At 41.3% G+C, this 11,578-nt stretch overlaps 1 protein-coding gene across 1 annotated transcript; it reads left to right on the forward strand.

Annotated features, from left to right (window-relative positions):
* Positions 1-2,912: 2,912 nt before the first annotated feature.
* LOC149815319 (uncharacterized) lies at positions 2,913-4,530 on the forward strand. Its single transcript, XM_089989830.1, has 2 exons — positions 2,913-3,375; positions 4,159-4,530. Exons 1-2 carry the CDS (start codon positions 3,222-3,224, stop codon positions 4,434-4,436), a joined length of 432 nt encoding a protein of 143 aa, XP_089845956.1. The 5' UTR covers positions 2,913-3,221; the 3' UTR covers positions 4,437-4,530.
* The last annotated feature ends 7,048 nt before the right edge of the window (positions 4,531-11,578 follow it).

Genomic DNA, 11,578 nt, shown 5'->3' on the forward strand with positions numbered 1-11,578 from the left:
GGGAACGTGAAAGATTTGCTGGAGAAGAAGTTGACTGGAGGTGTATGGCGATTTGTGGTTATCGTTGAATAGCGATCTGTGGCATCGCAGCACAGTGATTGACAGTCCTACGCTGCGATGCCACACATCGCAGCACACTTGAACAATCCTTCGCATCACGCTAAGATTGACAGTCCAACAATAATCAACAACGTTCTACGCTGCGATGCCACATATCGCTATCCACGTGTGATTAGACATTCGAACAATACTCAAAAATCACTATGCTGCGATGCCACAGATCGATCTCCGACTCAAAGCACGAAGCTAATTAATTGATTGCGTTTAAAAAAAATATAAATACGGCTTTTCGCATGCCGCCTTTTTTTTATAACCGCCGCCAAATTAAATGTTTGCGTTCGAAGTATTCAAAAATACATCTTTCCATGCCGCTCATTAAGTTTTAAATATTCAAAAATACGTTTTCCACGTGTGATTTGACATTCGAACAATACCCACAAATCACTATGCTGCGATGCCACAGATCGCTCTCCGACTCAAAGCACGAAGTATCCAGCGATGGCAACAAATCCTTTCCTTATCTATTGATTATTTGCATCGCTGTAATCAGCGATGGCAAACAATCGCTGTATTTGTCTTCGCCAATACTTTGTGCGCTATTCTTTCGAGGCGAAGACAAATACAGCGATTGCGAAGACAAAGATCTCTGTAAAAGTAATTTCAATTATAATCATTGCATTTTTGGAAAAATGAGAAGCTTGACTATAACGGAGCACCGTCCGAGGAAGAGGAAGCGAATGGCGGTAAAGGTTACTTAAGTCTTTGCTGCGGCACCAAATTACGATGCAATATGATGGCGACCCACATGGGGATACATGCCGGTCTGCATCTTATACGTGGCGCGGTTTGGAACCCCCGAACATGAGATCTCAGTACCGGCTCTGTAAATAATTCCGCAAATCGCTATAGCGATTTGTAGTGTCTTCCGCAAATCGCTATAGCGATTTGTAGTGTTATTCAGTAAGCAAATCGCTGTAAATCCCTACCCGAATTAGGACCAACTTGTCAGGGCTATATCTCCCTAACCGGAGGTCATATTCCAAATCCGTAAAAAGTGGTGTCTTCGTTATTGAGTCTAGTTTATTTTTGTAAATTTTCAGCGATTTCTATTGTCAGTTCATTCCCCATTTTAACTTCAACGATACATTACAACCACAATCATCAAAAGAAAGATTGCCCAAGCCTTGCCGGATTCTGCACTGTTGCTCTCGAGCGAGCTCTCCAATCTTTCTTTTGATGATTACAACCACAATCATCAAAAGAAAGATTGCCCAAGCTAAGAGTCTTGAGAGAGTAGAGGAGGGCCTCACCACCCACCGAATAACAAAAAATACAACGACTCAACTTCAAGTGCAGTAAGGACCCAGAGTCGAATAAATTTAGAGGCAGCTCATCAGTAAGGACCCACAACAGTCAATGTGCAGGTCAATCGGTGCTTGATGGAGCAATGTAGGATCTTCTGATGGATATGCACAGAAGCAGAAATAGAAGGGAGAGAGAGCGAGAGAGGGTTGATGAGCCCCCGGACCCCCCTCCTGTAAGGGCAAAAGGCCATGAACACGCTGGGAGGAGCCCTCAAACCCCCCTTCTGTAAGGGTAAAAGCTCTGAATCAGACTCCATAACTCTTCAAGTTGAATGATGCTACCCACACTGGGAGGAGCTCTCAGACCCCCCTTTCTGTAAGGGTAAAAACTCTAAATCAGACTCCACAACTCTTCAAGTTGAATGATGCTACCGACGCTGAGAGGAGCCCCCAGACCCTCCTCCTGTAAGGGTAAAAACTCTGAATCAGGCTCCACAACAGTAAATGTGCAGGTCAGTCTGTGCTTGATGGAGCAATGTATGATCTTCTAATGGATGTGCACAAAAGCAGAAATAGAAGGGAGAGAGAGAGAGAGAGTTGAATGATGCTACCCACGCTGGGATGAGCCCCCAAACCCTCCTCCTGTAAGGGTAAAAACTTTGAATCAGGCTCCACAACAGTCAATGTGCAGGTCAGTCGGTGCTTGATGGAGCAATGTATGATCTTCTAATGGATGTGCACAGAAGCAGAAATAGAAGGGAGAGAGAGAGAGTAAGAGGGTTGATGTTCATGGCCTCCTCCAGGGGAGATTTCTTTTTCGGATAATCCTTCAGTGCAGAGACTGGGTCTTAAATAATCATCTTCGGGGCACTTAAGTCTTTACAACCACTCCTTTTCAAGAACCGTCATTTTTTTTTTGCACCAATGGAGGAGAGGGTACTTAAGTCTTTGCAATCGCATCAAACTCCAACGCTAATTAATGCTGACAAACATGGGGATACGAGACGCACATGCTTACATACGTGGTGCTCTTTGGGACCCCCGATCATGAGATGTAGCTAACTGCCCTGTTCAGGGGGGGACATATAACCTGCTTTGCTGTGAGGCCTATGGAATGTTGTCGTGTGACTGGCCTGGGAAACATAGAGGATCGCTTTAGTCCATGACATGTCTGCTTGGGTCAGGACATGAATCAACCAAATCTCTATCGGAGGCTATCCTGGCCACATTAGCCCCAGTCAATGAGGTAGCTAGCCTAGCCTAGCTGGATGAGCCCCTTTCTCCTTAAGGGCTTATGTCTTGGACCCTCTTTCTCTGCATCAATTCGAATCAAACTGGCACGAGGAGATGGATGGGCCAACCATTTGGATGCTGGATCTTACCCATCAATAACTTCACTCTCTCAAAATGACCGTCTCCTCTCAAGGACATGTCGGTCATTGTAAAACAACCAAGCATATATATATTTGTCATCATCTACCAGGCCACCAACTTTGTTCCCCAAAGTTAAAAAGGCCAATTGGATCATATAAAATAAGCATATGAAAGTAAAAGAAATGAAAATTTCCCATTCTGATTGGTGACGACATACAAAGTTGGTGCGGGGGACCAGACGTTTCCTTGTGGTCTAGAATCCACGAGCACCCATTTCTTCATGTTTTGTTCACAAGAAATCGAAGGAATCTGGACGCATATGACATTTCGTGTTAAACTATAACTAGACCCCAAATAAATGTCCTTTCTTTTTCTTTTTTTGTTTATAAGAAGGCCGCCTAAAAAGTATCAATCTATGTGGACTCCTTCCTTCACCATTATTCACACAACCAACTTCCTCTCCCCTTCCTGCAAAAGTTTGGGATGTCTCCCCTTGTGGGTTCTCAAGGAGCAGCTCTAGCCACGGCCATGGTGGTTTCCGGCACCTTAATTCTCTTGGTTTTTCGCCGGAAAGGGATATTTCCGGCTACCCATTTGGAGGCTCAGCCCTGCAGTCCACGATCGTGCATCTCTTCAGGTTGGTGGCTCTTCTCTGCATCAGTGCAAGCTATACAGTAACTCCCCAACTGTTGGCAGTTATGTCCCCCCGGCGTTCTTACAGTGACACGAGGCGTGGTTAGGTGATCGGGCCGAGTACTTTTACAAAGTAATTGGGCCACATGAAACACAGAAAATCGTAAATATGTGCAGCGATTTTCCATGTTTTGTTTTGTGTCCCATCACTGGATCTGCTTGGCCGTGACACTGCCTGTTTATAAGCTAACTTGCACTAATACACATTCCTTTCATTCCACTTCATCATGTTGGCCTTCTCTTTTAAATCCTGTCCTGATATATAAATCAGCGTTCGCCCTCGGACCGTTTGCAGTCCAAGTGGTCAAAGTCATGGGTCATATGGGCTCGTTTAATTGGGAATTCTAGGGATGGCTACAGACCAAGTTGTTGGATATGGGATATGACTTATTTCTTTTGTGTGCATCATAAAGAAGTGACCATCAGAGTAGGACACCTCCGAACTGGACCCTCTAGACTGAGCCTTTGCGGAGTCCCATGCATTATGAGTAATGGCCCAAATTAACAGAGACCCGTCCACCCTGGTCTAGTGCTGGTTCCTGGGCACCCAAGACAGTGTAGTGCCCAAGTTACTATCCTTTCTTTAAATAGAATTTTATTTTCATTCAAAAAAAAAGACTTGTGATTTTTGGAAGTTTTGCTTTTTGCTCATACCATTTTATTCATACTTTGAATGATATGCCGACATCATTCTTTCTTGTGACTCAACATGATGGCTTTTTCACAGGAAAGAAAAGGGCCGAGAAGACGAAGAATAAGAGGGTACGTTTTGCGCATGATGTGATGGAGCCGTGTGGGGACAATCAAGAGTTTAGAAGGAGGCACACTCTTGCCTTGAAGCTAAGATTCGAAAACCAGCCGGAATACCAGAAACCAGAAAGCGTACAATGTGAGAAACCCGCTGCGCAAGTCTACCGGAAGGCGCAAAAGATGCCGGAAAACCGGGTGGCTTTGTACAATGGGATCCTGAGAGATCGTCTCCGAAGAACGGCAACAGCGTACTGATTTTGACTTCTCTGTTGACTGCTGTGTTCATCATCATGTACAGTTTCTTTTGTTTACTTGACTTGAAAAGATGGCCAAAATGTACCCGTCACATTATCATTTTACCAACTCTTTTCCCCCACAAATTTCGTGATGAATTGGGAATACCATGCATTTACTCAAGCGCTTTGGTCTTACTTGGACCAAATGGCATGAGCCAACTCTATCCAATCACTGTACGCCACGCCACATGATCCTCTAGGGTTAGTCCAGATTTGACACATACTTCTTTGTCTTTTTTCCACCATCAGCGTGATATCATGGTGAAGCCCCAAACCATGATGCCATACTCCATCTGCATGTGCATGTGCATGTGCATGTGCATGTGCATGTGCATGTGACGTCTAGTGGGTAAACAGCACATGCCAATAATGCGCTCATGTTCACGAGGGGGGCCATATGACTAGACAAAAAAAATGTATGACACGGTGCATATGGAGTAAAAATGATGTCAACATCCTTGTAGGAGTAATTATTCTATTAGAATGATTGTTTAATTATAATATAAAAATGAATTTAGATATGTAAGCATCTCATATGCTTGGTCGCCACGAGTCTATCACAGTAAATCATAGATTCATTTCAAGAGTAAGATCCAATTCTTAATATATATATATATATATATATATAATCACACGAATCTGAGAATTAGAAATATGGGCATTTCCAACACTTTTTTTGCAAATTCAACCAAGTGGATGTGCTTGGCATGGTGAATTTGCTAAGAATCAACCATTGGATCATGTATTTTTGATGAAAAAATGTGACTTTTGAATGCTTGAATATTTATAAAGATTTTGAGCTATTGATTTTGAAGTCTTAAAAAATCTTATTTATGCATCAAAATCATATGAATCAAGAGTGGGTTTTTATAAAACCAAGCATGCAGGTCACATCTATGTGGTTAGATTCAGAGCCGTACCTGTGTTTTATGGGGCCTCAGGCGGAGGGAAAAAATGGGCCCCCTATTAATAGTAGGAGTTCGGGGGCAGCGCCTCCGGATTTTTTTTAAAGAATCAAAATAACAATAAAATTTGCATTCACATTAAACAAATATAATATTTCAATTATTTATATTATATTAAATAAAAATAGGGGAGCTCGGGCCTTAAAAATGGGCCCCTAAAATTTTTTTGGGCCCAGGGGCCCTGAGGCCCAAGCCTCATTGGCCTCTTTACAGGTCCGGCTCTGGTTAGATTCAATAAAAAATAACAAAAAATCTATGAACATTGTTGTTCATTCGTTAGTTTTTATATTTCTAGTTCTCATATTCTAGTGATTCTCTCTCTCTCTCTCTCTCTCTCTCTCTCTCTCTCTCTCTCTCTCTCTATATATATATATATATATATATATATATATATATATATATATATATATATAAACTTTAATATGTTTGCTAATATGAATTAAAATTTTCATAGGTTTTTATGCAAATCTAAACAAGCAGATGTATTCAGTGTGGTCCATTTGCTAGAAATCGCCTTTTGGATCATCGTAATCAGATCAAGAAATATAATTTTTTGTGCTTGAATATTTATAAAAATTATAAAATCATTGATTTTCAACTATTAAAAGATCATTTTATATATCGTAATTAGATCATCAAAGTGTCTATTTTTATAAAACCAAACATCTAGATCACATCCCGGTGGTGAAATTTTTGAAAAAAAAAGTAAAAAAACTACGAAAGTCTTGGTTCATACCAATCAACATATTGTATTGGTAAATATATTTCAGTTTTCCTATATATATATATATATATATATATATATATATATATATATATATATATATATATATGAAAACCCGTATCATAGAACATGTGGCCGCACATTGTGCATCTAAAAAAAATTCAAAATGACCTTTTAGCGGTGGTTCTTGATTGCCGTGTTAAACCAAAACAAAATTACATTGTTGATTATGCACATAATCAATGGCACAAAAAAGCATCTAATTTTCATTGGACGTTTTACATGTTTGACAATACAATATGTGTGTGGGTTGGGGGTAGGGGGAGGGGGAGGAGGGGGGGGGGGAGATATCATTTGTTACTCTCATGGGTAAGGATCACTAGTTGGAACTCATAGAAAGTTGTGTTGACTAAGTTTTACCTCATAAATATGTTCAAATATGGTTAAAATAATAGGGGCTTAGATCATAGTAAAAAACTATGTTTTTTTGAGGTTTGAAAATTTGATAGATTTTTGGTCATTGATCTTTCAACCTTAATAGAAAATGGTAATACAAAAAAAATGAAAAAAATAAAAATATTATAATTTTTCACTAAGGGTTCCTTACCCATGAGGGTAGCAAATGCTATCTCCTTTAGGAGTAGATTTTTTAATTTGTGGACACGAAAATCATTCTTGGGATCAGAGACCTAGTCACAGTAGCTAAGCAAGGGCTTATCCCTTGTCTTTATTAATAAAAGGGGGTTTGCCACCAAGCCCTTTCTACTTCACCAAACCCCTTGGGACCCTTATAGGAGTATCCCTACTCTCACATAGTAAAAGCTTTGATTTTTTCAAAATTCTTGAGTTCTTTTGTTGATCAAACCTTATATGTGATCCACAAGAATTTTTAAGTATAAAACAAGTTTTGAATCATGTTATTGTGATGATTATACAGGTTAAAGACCACAAAAAACTCACAATGTGTGAATGTTTTATGATTTAAAAATCTTACTTCATATCAATAAAACATTATTCAAGACATGATTCTTATCAAGTGAACTATGTTGAACACATCAATGAAGCTTTGATTGAGAAGATGCAACCCATATTTACGATTTTCACTAGGTGGGTGTAGGTTTTTTTAGCCCACCGAGGCATTACTTTATATATATATATATATATATATATTGAGTGGTAGGTGCTTAATGAAAACAAACCAAAATTGAGCTTCCATTACATTTTACTATAAAAATAGCAAAATGATTTAAAGAAGGGCTTTAGAAGCGCTTTGAAGCTCCACTAAAGGTCCCAACCAGTGGCGGAGCCAGAGGTGGGCGTGGGTGGGCGGTCGCCCACCCCAAAAAATCATATTGGATCCGGGTCCGGACCCGACCTGGATCTGAGAACCCAATAGGGTTAAGGAAGTAGGGTCGCGGGGAAGGGACAATGCCTTTCCTTGCACCGCCCTCCCCCTTCCTCCTCACCTCCTATAGGCTGTAACAGCCATCGTCGGCCGTGCTCCTCACCTGAGTCACCTCCCGTAACAAACATCGTCGGTCCCGGTCATGCTCCTCACCTCCCATAACTCCGACCGTGCTCCTCACCTCCTATAACGGCCATCGTCGACCGTGCTCCTCTCCTCACCTCCTGTAACGGCCATCGTCGGCCGTGCTCCTCTCCTCACCTCCCGTAACGACCATCACCGGTCATGCTCCTCACATCCCGTAACGACCATCGTCGGTCGTGCGCCTGCTCCCTCTCCTCTCGATTTCCCCCTCTGTGATTTCCGGCGAGCCGATGGCCCGATACCTCATGCTAACCCTGCCGCGATGAGCACCGGTGCCTCACGCAGCTGCAAATAAACCCCAATTGATTTATGTGTTTCCAATATGATTGCATTTAGTTCTATTATCATTAATGTTGAATGTGTTTTGGGTTTAATTTCTATTGTTTCCAAACTGTTAATCTAGATCAGAATGTTTGTTTAAGTTGGGCGTCAAGTCTGTTGAGTCATTTTTACTAAAAATCATTACTGAACTGTTCTAGTTGAATCCAGTTTTGGCATCCATTCTTGTCTCGTTTATGACTGAATGTGTTTTCATGTTATTTTATCCATGAAATCTATTTTTTTATGCATTATATTACCTTGCAAATTCCTGTTATTGTTGAACAGGGGTTTGAGCTTGTCAAGACTGATTTATGAAATAGTTTGGATGATTGATTACACTTATATATTTGGACTATTATGCCTCTTAAATGTGGAAATGGAAATTGAATTTGTTAAACTAATTTTGTGTTTTATATATTGATTATAATAAATCTGTTTTGAGAATTCTATATAAATCATTGTTTATCATACCAAAGTTCTGTTTAAGAGGCGCTCACTAAGTGTTCGGTGAAATGCCTCAAAGATCAATGAGCCTGAACGTGTTTAAATAAACTGAATTTTTTGTTGTATGTTTGGCATATTATTAAAATATATTTGCACATGTTGTAGTCTCGTTTTGGGTTATGTGGGTGTTCGTAACCCATGTCCCTCATAGGCATATGCATCAGCGAGTTTGGTGGAGGTTTAGTTGTATCCCAAAATCACATTGTACCGTACTACACCAGATTTTATACCAGTGGGAAGGAGTGATTGTCGCTTTTCAGAGAGTGCTTCACAGCGTGCCTCCAAGCTTTCAGTCTGCATCCATCCTTTTATAGGTCGCCTTCTCAAAACTATTTTTTCAAAAAAACATGCACATGAATTTTCCAAAATCATGAGAACTATTTATTTTGTGTTTGCATCCTTAACTGCCATCAATTGGCAGTCCAAACAAGACCATACTGCTTTTGAAATTCCAAGTTTTTCTAGAATAATTGTTCCTAGTGCAATTTTTTTTAAAGAAAATATTCAAATTTGTATTCAGAAGAATCCAAAAATTTATAATATGAATGATGAGATGCCACTCCATAATCTTGTTACACATTGATATCAAATCTTAGGTAGACAAATGTAGTGCATTTTCCTCATCTGTTTTGCAAAGGATGCACTGGCTAGGTAGACAAAAAAACCCTTCTTTTAATCACACAATTTGTGAGTAGTATATCATGAACAATCAACCAGCTCTTGAGAGTATCCTCATAGAAGATTATTATTTTCATTTTGCTCGATCCTTTTTTTGCAATGAGATTTGGCTCATAGAACATTGTCTTATTTTTTTCCGTTGCATAGGAATGGATAAGTTTATAATGAAAAGGTCAATCTTTGATAAATCTTCTGTAACTCGAGAAGGAGAACCAAGTCAGAAAATAAGCGAGACAAAAATTGATGAATTAGAGTTACCTGCAGACCCTACACTTCGTCCTTCTATTTTTAGTTATCATCCTAATATCTAAGATAATGTTCGTAGAGCAAATATGATCTGAGGTCCTTGTCAACCTTGAGATTGTACGTTTCAACTAAACCACCAAAAATGAAGGTTCATTACAGCTTGGTATGATGAGTATAAGGATTGGTTGGAGTATAGTACAAGTAAGCATAAAGCATATTGTTTGCAGTGTCATCTGTTTAGGCCAAAAAGTACATAGAAGATTAGTGCAGAGGCATTCGTATCTGAAGGATTTGATAACTGAAAAGACAAGAAGAGGTTTGATAAACATGTTGGAAGCTCTAGCAGTTTTCACAATTCAGCACGAATGAAGTGTCAAAATTTGATGCAACAAAAACAACATATTGATGCTATACTTTATAAACAAAGTGTTCGACAGAAAGATGAATATAGACTTCGTCGTTGGGCAACTGTTAATGCAATCAGATACTTGTTAAGTCAAGGATTGATATTTCGAGGGCATGATAAAGCTGAAGAATCTCTTAATAGAGAAAATTTTATTGAGTTGTTGAAGATATTTGCAAAGATCAATGATGACATAAATAAAGTTGTATTGAAAAGTGCTCCAAAAAATAACAAATTGATATCTCCTTATATACAAAAGGATATTGTCAATGCTGCTTCTATACAAACCACAAATGCTATCATCATGGAACTTGGAGATATTTTTTTTTTTTTACTTGACGATTCTCGTTGTTGCACCCAAAATCTCGGAGAGCCTTGCAACGTGCCATAGGTATGGGACTTGGTGCGGTGCATGGGGTTGAAGAGACGTATGCATGCCACTGATAGTGCTATGTGCCTAAGCTTGGCACTGGGCTGTGCAAAGGGGTGTGGCATGTGCACGGGTTGGTGCAACGCAGGTGCTGAAAAGGTGTGTGCATGTCACTGATTGTGTCATGTGCCTGAGCTTGGCACTGGACAGTGAAAGGAGTATGTGACATGTGCACTGGCAAGGTGCAGTGCACATTCATAAGAGGCACGTGCATGCCACAGATGGTGTCGTGTGCTGGAGTGGGGCACAGGACTGTGCAAGGAGTGTGGCATGTGCCTGGTGTGGTGCAGTGCAGATGTGGCAACAGATGCATGGATGTGTGTGTAGTGCGGTGGAAGTGCCCCAAGAGTGATGGATTGGTTGGTTGCGGCGTGCATGAGGCGTCGGGCCAACCCCGTGACAAAGAGGCCTTGCCCATCTGTGTAGAGTTTGGTGCACATGCATAACAGTGGCGTCGTGTGTTGCACAGATCATTGTCATGCATGATGCATGTGGCGTGCGAAGCACAGCATGCGGTGGGCACGTAGTTGCGGTGAGCATGGTCAGAGCTTGGCATGTGCAGCAATGTGCACAGTGTGGGCACAGTTGCGTGCACAATCTTTGAGGCGATAATCCAACGAGCATTTGAAGTTGTTTGGGGCCAAGATCGAAGATTCACCGTGTAAATGGACTATGGGGAACACATGGGTGAAGGCGGATTTGAAGAATTCTGAAGTTGAGAAATTTATGGTTCCCCAAGTGTTATTCGGGTTCCTCTTGCTGGCAGGGGCTTGGCTCCTAAAACACCTATATAGAGGACCTCCTGTTTGAGCTGTTTGGCACATGTTGCAGCAATTTGGCATAGGCACCCCCTATATCGCACGGGCAGCACTGGGAGTGCATGGGGGTGTCCGTGTGTAGTTCAAATCCCCCATGGGGCGTAGGCAAAGACCTTGGGTGCGTAGGCAGGCGGCCCTTGGTGCGGTGATGCGGTCCCAACCATGCCAAGTGGCATGGGGTTGTGCAAGTGAGTGCACAACGCCGGCGAACGAGTTTGGGTGGTGCTGTTCGCTATGGCAGATAATCATCAACTGGTCTGCGGACTGGGGGTCGAAAGATCTTGTCCCTTCTATGGTGAGGTTATGTTGGGGGTGTGCCCATGGGGCTGCTATCTGCTCCATGGCGCGCGAGGCTAAGGCTTTCGTGCGTTGTTGGCTCGGATGGTTGGGCTTGAGGAAAGGTGGCTTGCAATGATGGTTAGAGGCATGGCATACATCGATAAAGGCTTTGGGGATGTGCCAT

This window comes from Nuphar pumila, chromosome 15 (genome assembly GCF_984573655.1).
Source record: "Nuphar pumila chromosome 15, dmNupPumi1.hap1.1, whole genome shotgun sequence".
NCBI classification, from domain to species: Eukaryota; Viridiplantae; Streptophyta; class Magnoliopsida; order Nymphaeales; family Nymphaeaceae; genus Nuphar; species Nuphar pumila.